This window comes from Mus pahari, chromosome 2 (genome assembly GCF_900095145.1).
Source record: "Mus pahari chromosome 2, PAHARI_EIJ_v1.1, whole genome shotgun sequence".
NCBI lineage: Eukaryota > Metazoa > Chordata > Mammalia > Rodentia > Muridae > Mus > Mus pahari.
In genome coordinates, this window is record NC_034591.1 from 73,871,204 (window position 1) to 73,898,206 (window position 27,003).

At 51.3% G+C, this 27,003-nt stretch overlaps 1 protein-coding gene across 2 annotated transcripts in view; it reads left to right on the plus strand.

Moving 5' to 3' along the window:
- Positions 1-27,003, plus strand: part of Mindy4 (MINDY lysine 48 deubiquitinase 4) — a 103,650-nt gene that overhangs the window by 54,302 nt on the left and 22,345 nt on the right. For both annotated transcript variants that reach the window (XM_021190936.1, XM_029535588.1), the window contains 5 exons: positions 501-589; positions 8,074-8,175; positions 9,584-9,647; positions 10,583-10,648; positions 16,182-16,249. In XM_021190936.1, coding sequence (XP_021046595.1) covers positions 501-589; positions 8,074-8,175; positions 9,584-9,647; positions 10,583-10,648; positions 16,182-16,249 — 389 coding nt within the window. The remainder of the gene's footprint in view (positions 1-500; positions 590-8,073; positions 8,176-9,583; positions 9,648-10,582; positions 10,649-16,181; positions 16,250-27,003) is intronic.

Here is a 27,003-nt window from a genome sequence, read left to right on the forward strand (position 1 = left end):
CTGCCCTGGATATACTCCACAGGATAGTTTCAAGAACAGCCTGAAGATGTTCCCAGTCTGTGGTCAAAGGCTGCAGGACCGCTCCATTGGCACATTCCTCGGGCGTGGAGTTTTCCCCGCCTCTGCTGTTGGAGAAAGGACCCTGATACTATCAGATCCCGCCTCCCTCTGCGGTGTGGCAGCCTCAGCTTCTCTTTTACTACACCTTCAAGGGCAACACTGACCTATTGCTCTTGGACATTGGCAGGAGTCGTATGAGTGACAGAAAAGCCATGGTCATGTCTCTAGCTTCACACCTGCCTTTGTAAATAGTCACATTCATCGCATGAGGAAGCAGCTAAAACCGACCTCTTCCTTGGAACAGGGGGAGGCCTGGGAGTCTACATATAGAGAGGTCACCTTGCCGAAGGCCCCCTATGACCAGGGCTAGAGGCTGGCAGGTGAATTGGAAAGCTTCTTGGGGCCATTTTCACTGTAGTGACATGTGTCTTTCTCTGCAGGGTGGTCCCTGTGGGGTTCTGGCAGCTGTTCAAGGCTGCATGCTTCAGAAACTCCTGTTTGAAGGAGATAACAGAACCAACTCTAATCTGTAAGTCAGTGTTCATCTCCCCTTCCTGAAGCTTCTTTAGAGTGTCCAGAATAAATAAGCAAGTGTGGGTGTTCTCTGATATTTCCCATCATCCTCCAAAGGTTAAGAGGGGCAAGGGGGAAGGCAGCTAGGTAGTGGGGCTCCTGCTGACCTGGTTAAATGGACATGGTACTTTTGGCTCTAGGAGCAGGCAAGGATGGTGAGTCACATTTTGCTCCACATGGCAAGTAACCAAAGACAGCTTTGCAAATGCACTGCCTCCTCAGACCCCTTGCTCGCCCACATGCAACCACTGACCCTCTGACTAGACCCAAGGTTTCCTCCCTCCCTGCTTGTCTCTTCTCTGTTAACAGCTAGAACTGCACATCCCAGCCAACTCTACTGTGCATGACTTTCTCCACTCTGTGACCGTATACTTTGTTTCACACACAGTGTTTGTACCCAGGCACCCCTGTTCATCTACATATAGTCAACACTTCTAGGGTACCTCTGTGCAACGAGAGAAGTGAGTGCTTTCTCTCCCTCCTCCCACTAGAGCTGTCAACCAAGAGGTTTGAGATTTGCTATTGATTTCTGATGAAGCCAGCACTACCTCTGACATCCAGAAGCACTTGACACTCCCGATGTGACAGTACCCATTGAATTAGGGATCCCTGCCAGTCTCAGCAGGGTCCTTGCCTGTTTTCCTTCTTAGCTTGGAGCATAAATCATAGGGCTGTGATAGTGGGGTACCCGTCTCTTCGTGGCTGCTGGAACTGAATAGGAGAGCCAGACAAAGAGCCAGGTGGTGATGGGGTCATGCATGTTGCCAAGGGTGGGGGAGCAGGCGTCCTGAAGGTACATTTGAATCTTACTGACCTCTGCAGAAGGAGGGAAGCTCCTTATTCCCCTCCACACATATCCACACCATAACTTTTGTTCCTCTAAGCTTTCCTGCCTCTTGTATACCCTCGAATTCTTTCCCTGTGTGCCCAAGTGGTTTGTCTACTGGTTCCTCTCAACACACTGTGAGTGAAGGCCTTCCCTGACCCCCATGGCCTGTCTCTAATCACTCCCCCACTCACTGTACTCTCATTCATTGGTGTAGTTAGATATCTCTATCTGCCTCCTCCCCAGAACACACACCCTGTGAGAACAGGGACTTTCCTGAGCTGCCTGGTCCATAGGCTGGTTCCTGGAATCCAGCACCGTGCCTGGTCCACAGGACAGGCCCTTAGGATTTTTGTTGAATGAGTGCATGAAGAATGAATGAGTTGTTCAGACAAACAGGGAGGGGAGGCAGAATGGTATTCCAGTAAAGAGAACAAGATGTGCAAAGGCCCTAGGGCAGGGAGAAGAATAGAGGTCGCCTGAGGTGGCCAGAGATGGAGTAAGGCCAGGCAACCAGAAGGGCCTCGGGACTCTCGGGAGTACTGGCAGCTTTGAGTAAGCCTTGACCATGGCCCCTGTGCGTGATGTCTCATGACTCATGTCAGCTTACAGCTCCTTCAGGGCCTCTTTAGATCCCTAGACTCATACATAGATGGTTTCGCAGTTGTTGGGATGCCGTGTTGAAGTTCCTTGCAGAATGGGATGCTGCCCAGGACGTAAGGCATCTTAGTTTCTTGTAGCCCACAGCAGAAGGAAGCCAGAGCTTTGAAGGCAGGAGGTCCACCAGGTTGGAGCCCAGGGTGACTCTGAGTCAAAAGGAACCCTACCACATGGTGGAAAGTGACACTCTCGCCCACCTCCAATCATGGCCTGTCATTGTTTAGCATCAGTCACTCACGTTGTTTAGGCCTGCTCTGTGCATTGCTGTACAGGCAGATTCACCTGCTCTGCGAGAGAGAGGAGCAGGAAGCAGTGTGGCCTCGGCCTGGAGCTCCTGGGTGCTGGGACCCAGAGAAAGAAAGTGGGTTCAGCCGGACAACCCAGAGGGCAGGCCTGCTGTATTTGTATGTGAGGCCGGAACATGCTGGCTGCTGGGGCCAAGGGCACCCATCTGTAAAGAGGATGGCAGTTGCTATTGGGGTTTATGTGACATATGAGGATTGTGTTCTATGTTGGAGCTGTAGAATTGAGGACTTGTGTTGTATGGGGAAGGTTGTGTTGTATGTGGTACAGTGTTATATTTTTGAATTACTGCATGTGAGTTGCATTTCATGAAAGAAGCTGTGTTGTGTATGTGAGTGAGTTGTATTATGTACATGTTGTATTACATTGAGGGGGTTGTGCTGTGTGGAGATTATATTTGTATGGGAATTGTGTAATGTAGAAAAGTTGCATTGTATGTAGGATTGTATTGCATGTGTGTGGATTTCGTTTTATGGGATAATTGTGCTTTGTTTCGAGGACATGTTATGTGTGTGATTATGTTGGATATGAGGGTTATGTTATGTGTGAGTTGTGTTTTGTGGCTGTGTCGTGGGTTATTTGAAGGTTATATTGTATGTGGTTTGTGTTGTACATGGATTATGTTGGGTTGTATGCAGCTTGTATTTTATGTTGAAGTGTTGGGTTGGGTTTGGGTAGGCTGTGTTGTTTGAGTGGGTCATGTGTTTAGGAGGTTTTGTTGTGTGTCGGTTGTGTTGTGTCCAAGGGTTATATTCTGGTTGGCATGGGTGATATTATGTATGTGGTTGTGTTGTGTTCTCAGGGTAGGTTATGTTGTATGTCGTTTGTATTGTGTGAGTATGTGATCCTGTGTATGTAGGACCTGCCTGTGGACGATGATAGTGCCTTCTTTGGGCCTGGTAGCTCTGGATGGTGCTCATGATTCCCTGCATCCCACATCCCCATGATCCTCAGGCTAAGTGTACAGGATGTTCTTTCCTGCTCAGTGAGAGGGAAGCAGGAACATCAGCTCTGTGAAGTCCAAGGAAACTTAGGGAGAAATGCATGGGCTGGGGCTGGTCAGAGGGCTATAGGTAAGGGAACCGATGGATTCTGCAGCCTCCAGCCAAAGAACTGGTGCCAGCTGCCTCAGGCAGACAGTTAGGGAAGGGGAGGAGAGCCATGGGGACACAGCTTAGGCCAGTGCTGATGCAAGCACAGAGCAAGTGGCTGTTCTGGGACAGGAGGAAAGCAGGAGCGCCTTTTGCAGTTTGTGCCTCTGCCTTGCGAGTCTTCAGCGAGTTGAAGGCTACAGTAGGTATCCTTGTACAGTGGGTGCCGTGTGCCCTCAGGGAGGGGAGTCTGTGCTAGGGCGGATGCTGCAGAGAACACAGCAGCTGGCCAGGACCTGGCTTACCGTGGTGGTGGTGGGGAGCTCACATCTCCGAGTTACTAAAGTTAGTAGACTCCTTCTCTGGTTGCGCTCCTTGAGAAAGTGCAAGCAGAGACTTTTGAAAGACCTAGTGCCATGCAAGTGAGTAGGCCCCTTGACTTCAGCCCATCACAGTCCAGTTGGGGAAACTGAGGCCCACAAATGGATTGATGCTAGCTCAGAGTCACAGTACCATTGCTAAGCCAAGACTGGCCCGTGACATCTTATCTGTTGTAGCATGTTGTTGCACTCTAGAAGCAGTGGGGACCAGAGATGGCAGGAGGAGCTGAGGCTGCTGGAGTGTGAAACAGCCGTTGGATGTTCCAGTACCCTCTAGGCTCTCTATTTACCAAGTGCTCCTCAACAGTGCCTCCCTTGCCCTGGTTTTCTAAAACTAGTATAGACAACTACAACCACACTGCATCTGGTGTATGTGCATGTGTGTGTGTGTGTGTGTGTGTGTGTGATACAATTATGTCTATTTTAGATGGTCCTCCTGGGTTGTGCATGCTAGGTCCCTTTTCACTCTAAAATTTCCCAGTTTCAAATGAGTAAATTGGGGCGGAGAGGAAGACAAGCTCCTCTTTTGGCCTCGGGATTGGGATGTGGTGTCTCAGGAGCTCTGGTAGCCCAAGGATCTTCCACATGCTCAGAGCACCTGGGCTGGATTCTTGTACTGTGGGTCTAAAGGATCCAGAGAGACAAAGTTCTAAGAGAGCAGAGCTGAGGGTGGGTGGCTCTTTCAGGGAAGCCAGGCAGAAATAAAGGCCTCTTGGCAAGGCCATGTGTTTTCTGTATGGCTGTCTGGCCTCATTACGGCTCAACCCATAAGGCTGGCAACCGCCTCCCTCAGCCAGGCTGACACAGCCAGGCGGCAGGATATGGTGTTTTTCCACTGGACAGGAGGAGCTGTGCCGCTTGGCTCATCCCCTCCATAGGCCCCAAGAGAGCCCTGGGGCTGGAAAGGCCTTTAGAGGCTGGCGGGAATGAGGAGAGGGATGAGGGGACCCGGGCCGTTGGCCTTGAACTGTGCTTCCTTTCTGAAGTCATAGGATTTGAGGTGCATAGAAGGAACGCTCGCCTCTAGATCTCCAGATCCATGGTTCCTGTGGACCCCTCCCCCCAGCCAGCCTTCTACCCTCCCCCAGAGGGGCAGAAATGAGGGAACTGTGGCTTACACACACTGCCAGCTTTATCCAGAACTTTCTATAGGCTTGGTTCACATGGGTACATCTTCAGGGAAATGTGCAAATTGTCCCAAGATAATTAAGGCAGAAGCGACTTGTCTGAAACACCTGGACAGGCGTAGGTAGCTCCCGACCCAGCCCTCCCTAAGCACTTCAGCCTACACTGCTGGAGGAATTAGACCCTTGATGAAAACTTCTGGTGTAAGAGCCTGGCTGGGGGCCAGATTCCTGGTGGGGCCGTGACATCTGTGTCTAGGCCATGAGGATCTTCTCTTGTCACCAGGGGGTCACCTGTTAAGCTGTTGCTCAGATAATGCTGAGGCTTAAGTCCTGGATATGTAGACAGGTACGGGTGACCCGTCCTTTTGATGTCACCTTTGGGATGAGTGCACATCCGCGTGCGTGCATGCGACACAGAGCCCTGACAGTAAACTGAGCAGCAGAGCAGGAAGACGGGGAGGGGTGGGGCTCCCTGTCACCTGAGGGTCAGATACTGACCCCGGACCTCTTGATGGCCAGTCACTGCATTCTCCAAGATCCTCTGTTTTATCTAGAAAATGAGAGCTCAAGAAGCCATGCCTCAGAAAGATGGAGAAGGCCCAGATAAGGTGGGGAGCTGCAAGCTGACCCAGACGAGGACTGTAGAACCAGGCCAGCTCAGGGAGGCAATGCTGCAGGCAGTGCCAGTGGGGCCAGGGAAGGACTGGCCCAGGACAGTGCTGGCTTGATTGTGTCACAAGGTGCTGGACAGATGGGCTGCAAGGCAAGTGGCAGGTCCTAGAACCATGGTTAGTTAGCGCCACCTTCCCATCTCGCCTTGATTCTTTCTTCCCTGTGACTTGGATAAATCACTTCATTCCCAAGACTTGAGTCCTTCATTTTAAAAGAGGATGACATAGTGCTAAACTCATTGATTGTATAACAGTTTCACATACGGAGTGTTCGTCATCAGTGTCCGACACTTGCTAAGGTCTCCTGTGCTAGTTTTTAAAATCTTGAATGATGGAGACTGGGGAGGTGGCTCAGTGGTTAAGAGTACCAGAGGACCCAGGTTCAATTCCCAGCACCCTCAGGACAGCTTGCAACTGTCTATAACCCCAGTTCCAGGACATCTGACCCCCTCGTGTATACATAAATACAGGCAAAGCACCAATGCACATGAAAAAAAAAAATCTTGAATGTCACTGCTTCCAAGCAAGGATTGCTTGCTTCCATCTTCCCTTGGGGTGCTCAGATGGGGTCCTCTTTCTCCTGGACTGTAGCTTTCTCAGCCATGGGTGCACCAGGCAGTGTGTTCTGTTTAACCAGGCTTTTACCTACCCCCCTACCAGTTTGAGAGTTTTCATCTGGGTGGAGGTGTGGGAAGAGGCCTCACCTCAGACATCCTGGTGAATGTGCACTGTGGAGCCAGAGGTGGTCTAGGGGAGAACAAAACTCATGGCGGGAGGGGAGTGACTGTGACTGTTCAGTGAAGCACAGGTGAGACAGAGCCATGAGACGCAGGGCATCTGGAGAGCCATGACACCCGCTTGTAGTTTCCGAATCCAAAGAGTAAACGTCCAGCCCATCTCCACCACCCAGGCCTCTTTGTCCCTAGCATGGCCTCTCCTGAAACCCAGAAAAAAATTTTTTTTTCAATGTTATTTTCCTAGCAAGTGCTGGCCGACCTGGGTTGGTGCTCCTAACAGCTTAGGCCATCCGTTCTGGCGATGATATGGCCCCTGTTTCCTGTGAAGAATATGGCAGGCTTCCTGAGTCTGCGGAGGCACCAGGCGGTCACTGGCTTAATTTCTTCGAGGCCAAGCTTCAGTGCTCGGCTTGCTGCCTCTGCCGCCTTGCCAATGCCAGGAGCCTAGTGGGCAGGTGTCAGGTGAACCCCTGCCTGTGGATGTGGCCCAGGTGGTGACAGTTGTGTTGGAACCAGTGACTGAAAGCTCCCCCACGCATCGGGGACCTGGCTTATGTGAAGCGTCTTGTTTCAGACTCCCAACACGGAGGGGAATTCACTGTCATTTTCAGTTTCTCAATGGGGAAACAGAGGCATCGCTGCGCCTTGTTAACCTTTTATTTTAAGGTAATTAGGTTCTAATTTACAATAACAGCCTGGCTGTGGATGCATGGCTCTGTGTCCCCCGCCCCCCCCCCCCATGATAGCTGTTTCGTGGTGTCCTGGCTTCTCTCCTCTTGCCCTGGCAGTGTGTGTGTGTGTGTGTGTGTGTGTGTGTGTGTGTGTGTGTGTGTGTGTAGATTCTGACATTCTCTCCGGCACACATCTTGGTGTGGAGGGCAGGCAATTTTTGGTGCTCAAAAACCTGGAGTTCTCCTGTGTGCATTCCTTTGCCCTACCCTCAGCAGGTCTTCATCATGTTGGTTAGGAAGAGACTCGAGCCAGCCTCTGTGAGAATACTGGGGAGATCTGCAGAGCACAGAGGAAAGCCAAGGGGCATAGCACGAAGGAGCCCTGGAAATGTCAAGTGGAAAGAAGCGGCTATATTTGGCCACTGCCTTCCTCCCTCTTATTCTTGCCGTGCCCCAGGAACCTCTTAGTCACCATTTTTATTGCAGAATGGCTCAGCAGCTTTAGATGTGGTGCCTGGCCGAGCTTCCCAAAGCTACCCTGTGCCTACATGTTGCTGCTCTGTGTCCTGCCACGCTCTCTGACCTTCTTCTCCTGTGTCTTCCTGCTCCCCAATTCCCAGAGGTCCACCCTAGTGGCCTTTTCTCTAGGACATCTCTGCCAGCCCCACTTTGCCCTTTGCTTTCCACGAATCTCACAGCTTCTCAAAGGGTTCACATGCACTTGGAGCGCAGAGGTCTCGGGAGGGGCAGTCCCCATCACAGAACGGCCCCTGCTGCCAGTCACACACTTGTTTCAGTTGGCAGCATGGTAGCATCCTTAAGGCCACCCCAGGGACCTGGCTCCTGGTCACTTGTGTTCTCATCTGTCCCCAGCTGATGGGATTGTGTGGAGGAGCCATCTAGACATCTCCCATAGGGTGCGCCTGTGTTACTCTGTGCCTTCATAAACCTAAACACGTCCCCTTTCTCATCAGCCTGCTGCAGCCCTCAGATGCCCAGAGAACTCGCTGCCTTGCCCTGGCCATTGCCGACATCCTGTGGCGAGCTGGAGGCAAAGAACAAGCCGTGGTTGCATTGTAAGTGGTTCTGAGGGCCATGTTATATTTAAACCCCACTTGTCCTGGCCTAGCTGCTGGCTGAGGCTGTCCTGGTCTGTATGCTGGGCAGCTGGGCTCTGCTGATGTCCAAACTCCAGGCTTATGTAGGAGGATGAGATCCTGCCTGCCTGCCTGCCACGCAGGACTTGGGAAGCACAGGAGAAAGCCTGCGACTCAATTCCCATTAGTGTTTCCCTGGGGCCACAGGCTGACTCAGCAGTGTATGCCACCAACCACGACCCCAAGGCATACTCTGCCTGTGTCACCATAACCTCATTACAGTGAGGATGAGATAGAGAGGTGAGCGACTGAGGCCGTGGCCTAGCCCCTGGATTCGGTTACCATGACCACCATCAGCTTGTCCCAGACACCTCCACCCTGCCCTGCAGTCCTACAGGCCATCTTCTGGATCTCCAGCCTCATGCCTAGGGTGGAATCATCACTGTCTAGCTCTGTGGCTAAGCTTTGGGGAAGGAAGTGGTTTGGGGATCAGTTTGATGACTTTAGCATAGTGCTTACAAAAGGGGGCTCTCTGAGACAGACTCTCAAAGCCATTGCTTGTTAGATGTGGAACCTTGGGACCTGACCTCACCTCCCTTGTTGACTTGTTTAGAAAATGGGGTGATAATAATGATGACTTAATGGTTGTGAGAACTAAATGAGTAAGTATAAATAAATGATATGTATTAGATATAATAACATTATCAGTATGAATCATTTATTAATGTAAGTAGATGGTGGATGATAAATGTGATATGCTTCTGGCAGTATCTCATCAGTTGTGGGCTGGGATGTCGGCTACGGCTACCTGCCTTTGGTACCCTACGACAGGTAACTAATTAACCTTGGCACCTGTCTATTTGGCAGCTCTAAGGGCAGAGGGTTCAAGAGCTTATGGAACAGAAGCCCAGAGAAGAAAGATGATGTGTCCCAGGCCACATAGAAGCTGGTGGCAAGTGGGTCCCACACCCAAATCCTACTGTTAGTCAGAGCTGCCCCAGGCTACACTCCCATTTTCGTTGCTGGGGGAGTCTGTGTGGGTGGAGAGGCTTCTAAAAGGATGGCTGGACTCCTTACCCTGGATGAAGACAGTGGCAAGTCAGCAGTCCTTCCTCTGCAGATGTGTTTGCCAACTGTAAGGGAGAGTCGGGCCTCCTCCTGCCAGACATAGGCGTGGTTGTTCCAAGCTTACCCACCACTCTCTTTTTCCATGCCCTGGACTTGTGGGTGAGTTCATAGCAGGAAAAGCGAGAAGCCCTTGGCTCTCTGCTCCTTCTGGAGCTGCCACTCCTGTCCCCATTTATTTCATGGCACATGTGGTCTTGCTGGCTGGAGAGTGAGCCTTTTCCTCTGGTAGAGGACTTACGCACCTTCTTTTCCTTTTTAGGGCTTCAGGAACACCGCACTTCAGTCCAACAGGGAAATACAAAGCAGATGGAGTCTTAGAAACAGTACGGCTTTCTGGAAACTATCGTGCCGTCTTTGGCTTTGTCTGGGGACTGTCTCCTTTCATATAAGTAAATCCTCCCCCAGCTGGGGCTGGCTGGCCATCCCTGCAGCCCAGGCCCCCACAATCCTGCCCTTTGGGGGTGGGGAAGAGCAGAGGCTTGGTGGTTTGGCATGGTTTGGCTCGTCAGAGCTAGTTCAGTGGCTGAGAGGCCCGGTGTGTCCCCTCATCCCCCTCCATGTGCATTGGTATAGAGGTGCCCTCAGTACCCTGCGTGCAGTGCTCCTTGCTGCGCTGACCTCCTGCTCCTCCCAAATCTTTAGTATCTTTTCTAGCATTTACATGGATGGGGAGAGGCACGAGAATGTAGAAAGTGGGGGAGGGGAAGTTGACAGTATGGGGCAGCAGCCATAGGCCCAGCCTAAATGCAAGTTAGGGAAGAACTAGGAAGGGTAGCTTGTATTATTGAAAACTCGGACACAGTAAAGAGACTCAAAACCTGATGCGCCTTCACTGTTTGTTCTAGCCAGTTGGTTTCCTATGACCCAGCCATACGCACATGTGACCCTTGAACCCTCACTCGGGACCTTGCTTGATTAATGTTTTCTGGAAATGTGTTTTTTCCTGACTTGCCTGAGAACAGCTTGTTGGGTTTGGACCTGGTTTGGCCATGGTGACATGGAGAAGTGATTCTTCCCTGCCTCTCTCATTCCTTGCTCTAGCCTCCACACAGGGAGCGTGATGCCTGTGCACCAGGTCGGGGGAGTACGGGGACTTTACCAGAGGACTAACCTATAACTCACCCAGCGGTGCTGGACAGCCCAGAATCACTCACAACATTCCATGCACTTTTTTTTTTTTTTTTTTTTGGTAGGGCCTGACCTGGCATGGGGCACAGTCCCTGGGGACATGTGGCTCACACTGTGTGTTTCTTCACAGCTCACACTGTATAGTTTGACCAGCTCTGAGGACCTGGTGACTTTTATCCTGCAGAGCGTTCATCAGGTATGCACAGTCGTTTCTTTGGTGGCATGAACATTGCTAAACATCCCGATTTCTCTTTGATGAGCGTGGTAGGTGGAGTATGGCGCTGGTCATCTCCACCCTGGGGTTGGCAAAGACACTGAGCAGAATGTGCTGATGTAGGTTGGAGATGGGTGAGTGCGGGTAGGAGGCAGTTTCCGTGACATCCTGTGAGGCTGGTCGTGATCACAAGGCCTAGGGAGCAGTAGCAACTGGGCTTCATCTGGCATCAGAAGCCAAGCTGAAGCTTGACTTTCTAGGGCTTTCTCTCTGCTGAAGTAAGCAGCCTCTCTGGAAGGCTGGACTCTGAATTAACAGAGAGAGTTCTAAGCTGGGAGGCGATGAGGAAGCAGTTCTCTCCATGGGGCCAGTGTCCTGGAGAGGCGGGCGGAACCACACAGGACCCTACAGGACCTGCTTTGCTCAAGGAGGGCTGCCCTTCACTGCTGCTTCTGAGGTTGGCTCATGGCCTATGTCCAGGTTGAACAGGGGAAAACCTAGGGCTCTTGTAATCCCCAGTGGGAAAGGTGCTATAGGGAGTGTGGAGGAGGTGTCCTACGTTCTAGGGGCAGAGGACGTGGCTCATGGAGTAGTCAGCCTGGCTTTGGATCTGAGAGGCTGTGAGACTCAGGATTCATCCTGAAGCTTTGTACCTAAGTGCCTTCACTTGGCACGCCTGGGTACCAGTCATGCCTGCCTCACAGGCTGTGCATGAGGCCTAGCTTCATGGCATGGGCAGATAAAGAAGGAGGTCCTTTTTGAACTATACCTGCTCCATGAGAATCAGGAATCGCTCTGGGGGGTTGAGTGCTGAGCCTAGGGAGGGAGAATTGGCTGGAGGTGGGATCTGACTTGAAGTCCTCACTGTTAGATGTCCTTTCTCAGCCGTTCCCCCCGAAGATCCTGAGGGTCTTAGCACAGCCCCAGAAGCATCCGGACCCTGATGTTCCCTGGGAAGGAAACAGTCCCACACCGAGACTAATGGAAGACGGGCATGGTCACGGGGCACTGGCCCCACCGAAGCCTGTTCATCCTAGAACTATTGCTTTCCATTCTGGGGCAGCGCAGGAGAGCTGGGGCCTGCCTGATCATCTTGGTTAGGGAAGCTTCCTCGGGTCTAGGCAGAGGGTCCTAGACCCACACTCACTCCATGAGCCGCATGTTGAGAGGGTCCTAGGATAGCTGTCTGTCACTTACACTATTTCTACTTCCATTTGTTTCTTGTGATAACTCCTCAGGGTGTCTGCAGGGTGTGTGGCAGTTTCGCACCTTTGTGGAGAGCAATGAGAAGGCTTGAAGCAAGGGCCTAGGTACCTGCTGGGCTTACTGCTGGCTGCATGAGGCCTTGGCCTTGGGAAAGCCCTTTTGAACCCCCATCTAGAAATAGAAGCTGGAGCAGTTAAATAGCTTCTATTATCAGTGAAGACTGATGAGCTCCTATGGGAAAATGTGTTCTACATGAAGTACAGGCACTCCGAGTGAGTAGAACCAGGGCTGCCTGTTGAATGGGGGTGTCTGAGGGTATAGCAGTGTGCTTGAGGGAAGCCCATGGAAGGTTGTCCCCTGGAGCAGATGGAACATGGAGCTATCCTAGCTATGGAGGGAAAGGGATTGAGGACCAAGGAGTGGCCATAGTGCAGTCAAGGAAAGACTTTGGGGTCAGTCACCTGTGGTGGTGACTCTTGGCACTAGGGCCTCAATCTTTGCCTGCAAGTGGGCTCTTGTGCCTCAGCCTGTGCCCTGGGATTTCCCTGAAGCTTGTATGTGACAGAAACCATGAGGGTGTTCAGAGAGAAGGGCCTGCCATCAGGTGAGGGTCCCTCAGTTTAACCTTCAGGCTCTAGGTTTGCCTCCTCGCCAGCTGTGGTTCCCCAGGGCAGCCAGTCTAGCCAATACCTGGCCCCCATTCCTCTGGAAACAGCCTCTTCCCCCAAAGCTTAATTTCTGTTTTTGCTGGAAGCAGTTGAGCTGCCTCAGCACTGAACACACCAAATCCATTTTTCATGGGCCGTGCTTAAGAGAGGCTCCTCGTGCCAGGCTGGGAAATGCATGCCACCACTGCCCAAAATAAACAGCGTCGGTGCAGCGTTCATTGCTGCTCGCCACTCAAGAGGTGTCTGGTGGCCCCAAGCCAGCATGAGGCTTCTGTCCAGCTGGACCTTGGAATACCTTGGTGGGCTCATGTCTTCCCAGGGCCGGAGCTGTGCTGGGAGAACGGCTCCTTCTTTCCAAGTGGCCCCAGACATTGTTTCCGGCCCAGGTGACCTTTCATACCATCAGGATGCCCTGAGGCCTCCCATGTCTTGGCAGTTTGAATTTGATGAGATAATTTTGATAAATATTTTCTGAAAGCAAGATGGAATATTGGTACCATTCAGCTGTGTCCAAAGAGGGCAAAACAGGCCAAGGTGGGTTGGGTTTTCAACTCCCTGGGAGCCCAAAGCAAGGACTGTCTGAGGTATCCTAAAGACTGGGACCACATCACACTGCACGGTAACAGCTTTCCACAGTGCATGGTGAGTTCAGCTTCAGTGGCTCGAATGCTCACAGTTCTACCACAGCCCTGCAGGGTGATGGGCTCCTCGAGCTTGGCCAGGGACATGGATCCTGAAGCCGAGGCTTCCCCTAGACCAAGAGGGAGGCCGTAGCGGAAGGAGAGACAGAGGGAGTGCTCCCTAAGGCAGCTACAAGGTGGTATTAAAGCTGCACACAGGATCTGCCACCCGCACTCCCCAGGCATGGATCACCCCAGGGAGGGACAGGGCCATCACTTTGCTACTGTCACTTCCCCAGGAGCTGTCTCTGAGAACGTGCACCATAAATAACTGGGGAAGTATGCAAGGCAGGGTCTTAGTTATCATTGTTTTTTTACTGTAGAAGCCACAAGTTTTAGATGTTTGATTCATTTAATTTGAGGCTCATTCATTTTTGTTGTCATAGAAAGAGCTAAGATCATTCATAAAATGAGCGGTGATTTTAGGGCTCTGTGGGCTCCCCGGGCCAGCCTCTGGGCCTTCACACTCGCTTTTCTTGCCTGGAACGTGGTTACATCTTTTAAACACCATAGGTCCAGAAAACCCTGGCAGAGCCTCTCCTCCACACTCGGCTTCCTGTGAGGCCTCCCGGGTGTTTTCAGAGGGGCTTGCCACCCTGTTCTGACCAAGCCGCTCTCCACACATTTTAAGTTCTTTTTCATTTTGAGCCACCCCTACCAAGCAGACACGCCCACCTGCTTCTCAGGTTGCAGTTTGTAGAGACTGGTCTCATGTACTGTTTATTGTTGAAAGAGGGTCTCTCTGTAGCCCGGGTTGGCCTCATGTTCATGTCTAGCTTGCAATGGGCCTGAGTCTCCGTTTCTCTCAGCCTGCCAGTGCAGAGATCCCAGATGCCACTCCCGTGCCTAGAGGAACACGCTCTTGGTACAGGAACGTCACTCACTATTATGTTTTTATGATCAGTTAACTGCCTGTTTGAATTACAGGGCGAAAACAAAGACCGCACTTTAAAGGGAAGATAATTTTATTAGAACCTTGAGCTGTAATAGTTTCCGAACTGGAATACTATATTTGATTCGGGGTTTCTTGGTGGCCAAGGAAAAAATGAAAATGTACTCAGTTACATCATGCTTGTCAAAAATAGCCTTTTCTCCTTCTAGCTTTAAGTCCAAAAATTATTGTTGACATACAAGGAGTACTATTATAACTGCATCTTCAAACACAGTTCATCCTGCCCAAAGTGGGACGAGCAAAATTTCATACTGGTTTGGGGCTGGGAGCTGTAGATTCTTCATTTCTGTGGACTACTGTTTGAGTTGGGGTCTCTATTGCTTTGATAAAACACCATGGCCCGCAACAATTTGGGAGTAAAGGGTTTATTTCAGTTTACAACTCTCAGGCCATACTCTCTCATGGAGGGAAGTTAGGGCAGGAACTGAAGGCGGGTACTGAAGGCGGTACTGAAGGTGGGTACTGAAGGCAGTACTGAAGGCGGGTACTGAAGGCAGTACTGAAGGCAGTACTGAAGGCGGGTACTGAAGGCGGGTACTGAAGGCGGGTACTGAAGGCAGTACTGAAGGCGGTACTGAAGGTGGGTACTGAAGGCAGTACTGAAGGCGGTACTGAAGGCAGTACTGAAGGCAGGTACTGAAGGTGGGTACTGAAGGCGGTACTGAAGGCGGGTACTGAAGATGGGTACTGAAGGCGGGTACCTGGAGCAGGAACTGAAGCAGAGACCACAGAAGAGTGATACTTACTGGCTTGCTCCCCATGGCTTGCTCATACTGCCTTTTTATTTTATTTTTAAAATTTTTTCGTTTTTACTCTCTCCCCTCTTACTGAAAATACATCCTTTTCTCATACAACACATTTGGATTACAGTTTTCCCTCCCCCTGCTCCTCCCAGCTCCCCCCCCTTCCCCTCCCACCTGGATCCACTCCCTCTCTGTCTCACTAGAACAGAACAAGCTTCCAAGAGATAATAATGAAATACATTATCAATCACCAGTCAAGAAAATGCCCTACAGACTTACCTACAGGCAGTCTGGTGAAGGCGTTTTCTCAACTGAGCATTTACTTACTGGGTGTCACTCTAGCTTGTGTCAAGTTGCCCAAACCCAAACCAAACCATAGTATACGAGAACCAGCATGAATGGCAGCAGGCCCTGTGCTGAACCATAGTGTACTATAGCCGCTGTGGGCGTCAGGCTGGCCCTGCTGCAAGTGCTTTACAACCTGCCTTAAGCAGAGACTCCTGATTTACCTGTATCGTACAGTGGAGAAAAAGTGGGTAGGGACCAGGAAGTTCAGAAACATCTCTCCAGTCAAGTGGCAGGCTCAGAGTGGCAGAGCCACACGGCCAGGCGGGGTGACTGGGATGAAGAATAAACCTGATGCAGCATCAGCAACATTTTCATACCAGACAAATCAAACCCAAGATAACCAGCTAATCACAAGTGGACATTTAAAATCCCCTTTAAAATAATAAATTTGTAGTGAAGGCAGGCACTCCTAGCTTCCAGTGGATATCAGCCCTGTTCACATCTGCTGTGTACTGGCTGACCACTCAGCTCGGCCCTTCTGTATCGGAGCTGTGTCAAGCAGAGCGCCCTTAGACCTCCAGCGAGTTACCCAGGAGCCATGTGGTCTCATTCTCTGACAGAGGAACAGCAGAGCTCAGCTCCCTTCTGTCAGGGTCAGAGGTGACAGTAGTCCCAGAATGGAATGTGTCACCACTGTTGTTTCTGGCTTTGGTGCCTCTGGGGTCACACATGAGCTCTATGGTGGTATTTCTTTCATGCAGGTTTTGGGGCTCAGTTCTGTGTTCCTCTGTCCTTTAGCAGGCCTAGCTAGGAAGACATGACTAGGATATGCTCTCTGTGGCTACTCACTGACTCTCGTGGCTGTGCTGGAAGCCATGAGGCCATGACCCCAGCAGGCTCTGTGCTCTGGGTCTGGCTGTACAAGTGGCTGGAGGGTGGAGATGGACATTTGACAGGTCCTCTTTCCTCCTCCCGCAGTTCGAAGCTGGACCCTACGGTTGCATCCTGCTCACCTTGTCTGCCATCCTGTCCAGGTCCCTGGAGCTGTGAGTATCCGCCCTCATCCCAGGACAGGGGCTGTCCAGCTTGTTCCCTGGGTGACCCTTGATGAAGCTACAAGGAGGGAAAGCTGGCTGGTGTGGAGAAGCGTAGTCACAGTCTATATACACATCTTTCCTGGGTGGCCTTCTATGTGGCCTTCACATATGGCGGGAATGGCAGGGAATGGCCGGGGAGACCTCCTCCCTCCCTCCGAGACCTTGCAGGCAGCTGCAGTACCTGCAGGCTTGAGCACTCGGGGAGATTCTCCTGAGTGGTGTGCGAGGATGGATAATGGAGGCAAAGACCTGAGCGTTGCCATTAGGAAACCCAGCAGATTAATAGCACATGAATTTTTTGTGAAGTACAATCGATTGATTCTCCATTCCTTCCAAGCATAGGCAGGGTTAGAGTATGGAACTCTTGGGGAGGGGGTGTTGTTAGGGGTACCTGGTGAGGGAGATTTGGGAGGTAATTCTTAGCAGGTTTGGGGAAAGGGCTGAGCCTGAGTTGCCTTGGCATAAAGAGCATTTGTTCCCCTGTGGATATCAGCTGTGCTGGCCGCCTAGTGCTGTCTCCCTGGGCTTCTGCTGTGGGTGGGAGGAGGCGAGGGGCTTTGCGGCCTCGTGCACTGGCCCCCCTGCTGCCTGCTGATGCTGACCTTATTAAAGCAGGGTGTACACAGCGCTTTCTAATGGCATTTTACTTCTAATCCTGCCATAATGATATGATTCATTCCTGGTATGGGCTCACGTGCACGGAGACCATAAGCCTTTCTGACTTCTCCCAGGCTTGGCTTGCTAATCCCTGGATGGTGGGGGGGATGGATAGGGGAGCTTTCAGCCTCAGCGAGGGCAGCTGTGCCGGACTTGTGACGCAGGGCGCAGGTTGTCTTGTCAAAGGGCGTGGTGACTGCTGCTCTCATTGGAGCACCCTGAAGTGAGTGGGAACCCGGACCACGTGCAAGCTCCTGCATGTAACCCTCTCCTTCCAGAAGGGACTCCGGGCACCACATCTAAGTGATCTCGCTGGGCAGAGCTGGAGAGCTGCTGCCTGACCCATCTGACCTGGCCAGGCAGGTCAAGGGCAGTCTCTATCCAAGCTGTCATTTGTGGGCATTCACCAGTGTGGGGATAGTATTACAGTCCTGACAACACACTCGTGTGCACACATGTGCACACACACGCCCAACTCCCCCCACACACAAATGGACACATACACACCAGATAAGCACACACAAGCATCTGCAGCATGAACACAGAGGTGCAGTCCATCTGACTCCATGGCCTCTGGGTAGCTTTCTGAGCCCTGTAGGCAAGCGTCTTGTGGTTCCCAAGGCATGGTAGCCTAGGTTCGACCTCTTCCTTCCCAAGGAGCTGAATAGGGACCTGCTGTGGGTTGGATTTTATCTCACAACAGAGGTCTCTCCTTGCCTTCCCTTAGAGCCCAAAGCAGAGGACAGGCCCATGCAGTGAGAATAATGGCAGCCAGAAGCTGATGCAGCTTCAGTGTGCCCAACCCTTTCCTTGACAGTCATACTGGAGAACATGGAGCCTGTACCCTGCTCCACTGGGTGGATCCACTATAGCCACTGTGGCTTTAGGAGGTGAATGCTTTGCCTAGGCAAGCTGGCAGCCAGCTACCAAGCAGGCTGGCCCCATGCAGCTTTTTTGCTTTGCTGCACACAGAGGCAAATTCTGATGATAGACTTGGAATCAGGCCTGATTGTTCCTTTGTGCCGGAGTTTCTTCCCCTAAGAACTGGAGATTTCTGGGCATCCCTCGTGGTTTGCCCCATCTTTCCTCCACAGGAAGCCTCTGGATCGTAGGTCAGGGAAGGTCATCTCTGCTTGGATGCTCCCACTTTGGGCAAACCTCTGGGAGCATGAAGATGGGCGGTACTTCTGCCACATGCTAGCCTCTAGTAGGTCACTCCTCCCTTCAATTCTGCCTTGGCACCTATGAGGTCTTCTCAGTACACACAGCCTCAGCATGACCAGGTCTTCTCAAGGCTCAGCCTTGGCATGTACTTCCCGGCCACATCTAAGCACCGTGGAGCCTGAGATGGGCCTGGTGGGAGGACTGACCCCAGGCCTGGGGTGACCAGTGTGAAGTGAACTTGAAGCAGCAACAGTTACCTCTGAGCCATCCAAGTACAACGAGGACTGAAGGCTTCACTGGGGACCAGGGCAGATCTGGGTGGCCTGGGTGGCCTCTGCACATGCTCTCAGAAGGCTGCTTGAGATGGGAGCATCCCAGCAGAACCAGCCTTGCATGCATCACTGTGATCCAGGGGCTTCCTTTAGAGGAAAGATGGATAGCCACGAGGATAGGAAGAGCCTGGACAGTCCTAGTGTTGCTCAGCTTCTGAGAGTGGTGTTGAAATGGCCACAGCCCTCAGCTCCCAGCTGACGATGATGCTCTGCTGGGCATACCAACTTCCCATTTACTACCTTGGGGTCAGCATCCCTCAAAGGCCTTACCTCGTAGACATCTGGACCCAGAAGTACAGATGTTACCCAGCTCAGGCACCAAGTGGCCTATTGGCGAAACCATGAATGCAAACCTTTTACAGTGTCACTGTAGATCAAGGGCACTTAGATCCACCATCACTCAGCGGCCACCTGGCTGGCCAGTGTCTTCACAATGCTTCTCCACTAGCGTGCTGGGGCTGATGAAACTAAATCTCACTTATTCTTCAGAAAAATCCATTTCCAAAAAGGAGAATAAAAAGCCATTTCAAAGCCTACTGTGAAGCAGGTATAGTCAGGTGGGCCAGTGAGCATGGTGATGCAGGGCAGGCGAGGCCTCTGCCTGCCCCTCAGCATCTGGCATGACTCTTCCTTGTTCCCAGTTCTGCTTAAAAATGTAGAGAGCAGATGATGGCCGAGGGCCTTCCTGCTCTGGGTTCCGAGTCGGCTTTGGAGAATCCTTTGATGCTGTGTCTGGATGGTCTGGTACCACTTTGAGTGGTAGTTGGAAACAGGTCCTAGGAGACCAGAGATTTTAATATCAAATTCTGCTTAGCCATGAGAGTGCTGGGTTGGGAAGGCCTCCCTAGTTCATTCCAAATATTCTCTCTCTCTCTCTCTCTCTCTCTCTCTCTCTCTCTCTCTCTCTCTCTCTCTCTCTCTGTGTGTGTGTGTACATGCGTGCGTGCCTGTATCTCTTTCTGTGTGTGTGTCTATATGTATATGTGTCTGAGGTGAATACTGCTGTCTAAGACTATGCAGAGGACAGTATGTTGACTGTGTGATGTGAGCGAGTGACAGAAGAGGCACACCCTGCCCTCCCTGGTGGGGCTCTCTCCAGCCCAGAGACTGCTCTTACATCACCCATAGGTCACTTGTGGAGCTAGGGTGCATGCTGTGGGCAGATGCAAACCCAGCATACCCAGGCCAGTCGCTCCTAGGAGCAGGCAGGAACGGGCCTTTGAGCTTTGCCTTCCCCGGGGAGGGAGAAGCTTGGGTAGGTTGTTTTCCCGCAACCTGATTTCAAGCTGTTTGTATTCTTTCTTAAGATCTGCAGTTATTTACAGTAAAGCCTGTGTTACATTTCATGCTCTCATGACGTCTAGACACTGAGCCATGCGCCTAGAAATTTCCCTAGGGAGTTCTTGCAACACCCCCCCCCCAGGGATGCTCAGAGCCCCATAATCAGGGCACTGCCCCAAGTCAAGCTTGGGTGACCCAGGGCTGGGGGTGGGAAGGGGTAGGGGGTGCTATGGGAAGCACAACCTGGCTCACAGTGAGGCAGCGCCCATCAGTGGCCAGAAGTCATGCCAGATGCCTGAAAAGATATTTTCTATCCAGGGCCTCGCCACACTGCATCTCACCATGTGATTCTTGCCCTCAAAACTCTTGAGATTAGAAACAACAGTGCCAGTGGAGTGGTTTCTTTTCCTTGAGAAAATATCCCTGAAGTGAGAGTCAGCCATGGATGGGGGCTCGAAGGCAAGCGATGGAACATCAGTCTGGCCACAAGAAGCAGAAGCCAAAGGTTAACTCATTCATGTGAAGCACAGGCAGAGGAGAAGGACATCCGGGAGTCAATGCTGTCCCTGGGACCTGGGTCCTCTGCGTCTTCTCTTCATCTTCATCCCTCTCTTACATCCCAGCTGTGCTCCTAAGAAGAACCAGACTTCCCACAGTTTGCACCCTGCCACGTGTCAGGCTCCCAAGCATTGTGTGGCTAGCCATTGTGTGGCTGTACGTGACATAGAATGTGATAAACTTGGGGTGGCCCCAGGAAGACAGTTCAAACCCAAAGGTTTGCTCTACTGTCCAGCCATGGCTTTGGTCAGGAAGTAGAGACATGGGGAGCGTACGAGCATAGGAGAGCCAAGGTCAGTTTGGGGATGGCCCCAGAGTCTCTTCTGAGAAAGAGATAAAAGCAGGCACAAAGCTAGCCTAGTTGCAGACCGCCCCCACCCCAGGGGAGCTGGGAGGCCAGAAACATGTGCAGTGAGGCTGAGAGCTAGGAAGCTCTTGTTGGGAACCTGCTGCCCCTCCCTGTTTCTTCCATTGAGGGTTCAGGTACCCAGAAGAAGAAAACGGACCTCAGAAGGAGGTGAGGAGGGCAGCACACTGAACCTTCTAGAAGGCCAGTCTGGGCTAAGGGTAGGCTGCTTAGTTATCCCTTCCTCAGCTTGCCACCTGGAATCTAGCTATTGGAATCTGTTATCAGGGCTTTCCTTCCTCACAGCCTCTCCCACTAATTACTTGCTGTGCATCTGCAGGGTCTGAAGCCCAGTTCTGGCTAGTAAGGAACCAGTAGGACATTACCTGGTCCTAAATGCCCCTGTTGCCTAGAGGGGCAAAGAGGTCATATGAGAACAATTGGTATGGGCCCTGGAGATAGGACGGACGGAAGGAAGGAGAGGAGAGATGAGGTATTTCTCTCTGAGGTAAAGAAGGGCTGGGTCTCTTTATGGAGGAAGGAACTCTTAGCAAGGCTGTGAAGATTGGCAATTAGGGCTTGTCAGACAGAAAAAAAAAGAAGCATTCTGTAGGAATTATCTGAGAGGAGTGGTGTGAGAACCAGGGAGAGATCATGAGTCAGGACGCACAGGCAGCGTGGGGATACACTGCGCAGTCGTGAGGATCGTGGGTCCCTTGGGGATGCTGGGAAGTAGTGAGGACCCTGGGTTCCGGTTCTTTCTTTTTCTTCTTCCTTCAGACAGGCCCTTCTTCACTCTGCGGAGCTTCCTTACACCATGTGCTCTCTTCTCACTGCCTGGGCATGGGCAGGACCCTCTTGATAAGATGCTTTCACAATGTGCAAGACTTCTCCATGGTCTGATCCCTCATTATAACAACCCTGTAGGGTAGCTGTTGTTATCCTAGGGGACCACAGCACCCGTGGAAGAAGAGGCCTGGCATTCACATATCTCACCACTGTCCCGTCCCTCTGGCCCTTCCTGAAAGAACCATCTCCCCCAGTCCTTTGTAGATGTCCTCAGCTACAGTGTGGCCTTTTTGAAGGCCCAGGTTCACCATAGGCTCTTGGCTGTGACATGAATGGTCAAGGTGGCAGGAATTGTGACCTCTCAGTCATTGTTTTCCTGTTTTTGATTATTGTGATTGTAAGAAAAAGGAAGTGACATTTACCACATGCCAGAGGCTTTATATAGTTTATCTTACTCTGTTCTCACAGTAACCCATAATAGGCGGCATCGCCATGCTCATGTGGCCTTTGGGGACATAGACTCCCAAGAAGGGACACATTTTAAATGGCAGCCTTTGGGCTTAAACCCAGCCCTCACCGATGTAGAGGCCAGATTCTCTCAGCTGTATTACAGCTGCCTGTCTCAGTGCAGAAACTCACCCCTTTGAAGTAGGTTGGGGGTGCAGGAGTGCAGCTCTTGGACAGGGGCATAAGAGCTCACCCAGGGACATGGCTCTGCAGAGCCCAAGTACTAGTGCTTAGGCAGAAAAGGGATGGCTGGTTTCCGTTCACACAAGGCTTTCAAAGATACGTGTCAGGGACCAACCACCCTTGTTCCCATCCCAGAAGTTCCCAGAGATCACTAATCTTTCCCTGGTCTCTCATTCCATCAGGCTAGGAGGGAGGTAGGGGTTGGTCACTTGGATAGACTGAGGTTGAGCTGGCCACCAACCTGCCTTTTTTTCAGGTAAGTGGGCTAGAGATGGGGCTGTGTCTCTAGGCTACATGTGCCTATTATTGTCCCTTCTGTTTAGAAGTTTCTGTGCCAAATGCCAAGTTCACATGGGAGACTTTTAGGTGAAGGGACAAGCTGGCTGGAGCCAGGGTTGGTAGAACCTAACCTAGGTGGGGCTTCAGGGGTTTGGCCTGCCTGGAGCTGGCTGGCCAGGCTAATGTCTGGCTGTATGTCAGACCACATAGAACACTGGCACTGCCAACCGTGTGGCCACACAGCAATGAAGTCCAGTCTTTTCTGGGACTTCAGTTTCCCCATCAGTGAGAGATGAGGGTCCTGCCCTCCTGGCCTCCCAACGCTTTTGAGAGAAGAATGCATTTGGAAGAATCTGCAGCTACAGATCCTATCCTGTGTTGTCCCGCTTGCTCCACAGTGGAAGCACCAACTGCTGTGAGATGGTCCTCTCCCAGAGCCTACCTTGAGCCCTTGGGGCTCTCCTAGCCCTGAGGCTCTCTTGGTGTATTCTTTGCCTCTGGTCAGTGGTTCAGGGTCCTCCAGATGGTGAAGAGATTGGAGGGGCTTGGTTTTTGCTAGCCTGCCAAGCAGTGCTCTCTGTGGCCCCTTGTCACTAGGTGACCCACAGGGCAGCTTTCTTGGTCCTGGCCCATTCCTCCCAAATGCTGAGGTGTTGGGAACAGTTACTGAGTCCCACCTGCCAGGCCAGGTTAATGGAGGCTTTCCCTCTGTGTGCTTCTTGGCCTTGCAGTTTAGGAAAGCAGAGTTTGCTGGAGGGACCTGAAGCATAGGACAGCTTCTGGCATATGGTTTGGCCATATGGATGGACCCTGGCCTCTTAGCTTTTGTAACTCAGGATCCTAGTGGGAATTATGGAGCAAGCTAATCTTTGCCTTCAACATAGAAGCTCTGTCCTTGGCGTCTATAAAGTGGACTTCTGCCCAGAAGATTTTGTTAAAAGGGAGCTTTAAGTCTACAGTGACATTGGAAGTCCCTTGTCCTAGTATCCTAGGCTGGTGCTAACAAGGCTGGGAACACACTGATGTAGTACAGATACAGATCCACTGGCTATGGAACCTTATTCTTAGAACTCTGCAGGGTGGTGGGGTCAGGACCCACCTTAGTGGCTTCATTTTAATATAAAGCACCCATTCAAAGGCCCTCACTTTCCCTAGATGCATATTGTGAGGCTCTCATAGTTGATTGGGACTTGAGTGTGTTTGTGTGCCTGTGTGTGTGTGAGTGTGTGTGTTTGTCTCTGTGTGTCTGTATGTATCTGTGTGTGTCTGTGTGTCTGTGTCTGTGTGTGTGCGCGCGCGTGGGCATGTGTTTGTGTGTGTGTGTGTGTGTGTACATGTTACTATACTGAGGATTGAACTGAGAGGGTCACATTTGTTGGACAAATGTTCTACCACTGAGCTAAACAATCCTTTTCAATTTTTAATTTTGAAACAGTCTTACTCTAACCCAGCTGACAATGGACTTCTTTCTTTTCTTTCTTTTTTCTTTTTAATTTTGTTTGTCAACTGCTTTGAGGTTATTTTTTAAGCTAGGATTTCTCTGGCCCTGGTTCTCGATCTGTAGATCAGGCAGGCCTCGAACTCAGAGACCTGCTTGCCTCCACCCAAGTGCTGGGATTAAAGGTGCAGACCGCAGCACCAGTTTGACCTTGGATTTTCAATCTTCCTGCCTCTGCCTCCTGAGTAACTGGGATTATAAGCAGGTTTGTTTCTTTAATGTATGGATTTGGGGAGACATAATTCAGTCAAAGACCGTTTTGCTCCAGAATGGGAGGCTGGGGCCTAGGGAGGAAAGGCTTGCAATTATTCTACAGTAGGCTGGCCCTAGAACTCAGGGCTGAATCGGGCTTCTGTGTAAGCTGATCTCTTGTGTAGCCAAAGCAGAGGAGGATGGCCTCTGACCAGCACTCCTCACACGTGGGCCTTGTCAGAACTCCCCAGGGGAGGACTGGGCATTGCTGGTTGCCAAAGTTGTAAATCTCTTAAGCCATAAGCTGCTCCTTGGCGTCTCCCGGGTGCCCTAATGTGAAATACACATGTCCCTCCCTTTTAAGATCCAGGCAACTTCTGAATTTCCCATCGTGTTTGCACCTAAGGATGCAATTACCATTTCCTCCCATTGTCCGTTCTGCTAGTCCCTCTTCTCCCAGCTGACGCAGGCTTTCGAGCCCGCTGGGTGAACACGCGGCTGAGAGCTTATGAAGATCGGGCTGCTTCTGAAAGCCCCAGGTGGCCGGCGGCCAGTGATGTTTATCAGTCCCCCCAGGACTGCTTTGAGGTTATTTTCTTCTCGTCAGAAGATGTTGTATATGCCACAGAGAACGTTTCCATCAATTCTTCTGCCTCAGCTAGCGCCAACCCAGCACTGTGCTTGCTGTGAGTCACCCCTTGCTGGCTCTGTCCCAGGCACGCTGGTCGGCTTCTAGTGGGCAAGACCTACAGACCTTCCCAGAGGACCCTGGGCTTCTGTGGTTCTAAACAGGCCTCTGTGGTTCTACCTAGAGTCTATCTCCTGAGCACCACTTTCCCATTTGACTATCAGGTATAAAACCACACACACACACACACACACACACACACACACACACATATCTTTGCGGGTGGGGGAAGTATGAAGGAGTTTGAGTATGTTATCTGGGAAGGGAAGAGGACTGGAGTGTGCATTTTGGGGACCTTAGAGTTGTAGCATCCATTGAGACCAGGTTCTTGCTTGTCTTCCACTAAATGGAAAAACAAGTGACCCGTCACTGAGCCCTTGCTACCCTTGGCCCTAGCTCAGTGCTTCTTCTGGGTTGTGGATGTAGTGAGCAGATCAGGCCCTGGGCATAGGGCCAGGGGGGCAGTGTGCATTTGGGTCTGTGTGTAGCCGTGGAGGCTTAAGCTCCAGGCGTTCTCACCTTACCATCTCCCAGTGGCCAAGTGTCCGAGCCTCTTTCCACATCTATTAAATAGATGTAGTAAGTCTTTCTTGCATGGGGGCCTCGTGATGTGTGTGGTCAGTGGCCATGGCTATTTTCCTGTGTGCTGGCTGACTGGCTCTGGGACACATGACATTGGTGCGTCAAGCAAGACTTACTTTAGGAGGCCCGAAGGACCAGATCCTATGGTAGGACTAAGGTGATGGCAGGAAGGGCTTTGAGGCTGCAGACTTTGATGCTTCCTCTTGGCCAGCTCTCATCCATCAGCTTCCTCTCAGCTTACACCCACTTCTCTGGTTTACAGAATTTCTTTTGGTAAAGAGACAGGAAGCGGGTACCCAGACCTTGGACACTAGCTGCCAGGGTCTTCCACTATCCCATCATCCATGAGCAAAGGACCTTTGGCAAGCCAGCTGTTTCTTTGACAGGGTTTTCTTGTGTGGGTAGGGAATCTTGGGAGTGTGTTGTCCAAAACAAAAGCTGTGCTCAGGTGGCAACGGCTGTTGTCACAGCCTCGAGTAGGCTTTCTATGGTAGGCTGACTTCTATTGCCAACAACTTCATACCATGGACATGGTCACTTTTAAATGAGAAGTATATATTTTGGCTTATGGTTCTGGGAGTTGAGGGTCTGGATCCCCTGATGATCTTCTTGCTGGCAGAGTCCTGAGGAGGTACAGGGACCACACAAAAGCAAAGGGAGTACATGTATGCCTCCTCCATCTCCCTCCCTCCACCTCTCTTCTTTCCTTTTCCCCTCTCTCTGCTCTCCCCTCTGTCTCACCTGATCAGTCTATCAGAAGGCAACCATAGTGGCTTCATCCTAATGACTTTACCCAACCGTAGTCTAATCCTAAAGGCCTCAACTCTAAACACCATAGTTACTAAGAGTCTACGTTCTTGGGCTAGGGAGGTGGCTCAGTTGGGAAAGTCCTCACTTCTTCAGTGTGAAGTCCTGAGTTCAGATCCCCAGGACTTGTGTAATAGAGCCAGGTGTGGCTGTGAACAGCTGTAATCCCACCACTGAGAAGACAGGAGGATTTCTGTGGATCCACGGTGCAGACAGTGAGCCCCACTGGCCAGCCTGTCTGGCCAGATTGGTGAGCCCTAGGTTCAGTGAGAGACCCTGTCTAAAAAAGAAAATTAAATAAGGCAGTGCCACCCATCTGCATATAGCCAACACTACCTGCACTTAGTGGGCTATCGTGAAGTTGGCAAGAGTGTGATTGGAGGATCTGGGAGGAGCTAGGACTAAAGGGGGTAGATATCATATTTCAGTGTGTGTGTGTGTATGTGTGTGTGTGTGCACACGTGTGAAATTCTCGAAGGAAATGTTTTAAAAGATAAAGCAGAGGCTGTCACGATGACTCAGTGGGAAAGAGCATTTGCCACCAAGCCTAGTGACCTGAGTCCAATCCCTGAATCCCACATGGAGGAAAAAAAGAACCAACTCTTGTTGGTTGGAAGTAGTCCTCTGTTTCGCTGTGGCAGGTGGTTGCATGTTCATGTATGTGTGTATTCATGTGTACACACATACACACACATAATCAAAAGGTGGAGAGTTATAGAGGATATCAGACATCAGCCCGTGGCCTCTAGTCATGCATGTACACACTTTTTACACTCTTACTACCTCACAATGGGAGTTACATTTTAGCACATGATCCCTTGGGAGACATACTCCAGCCAT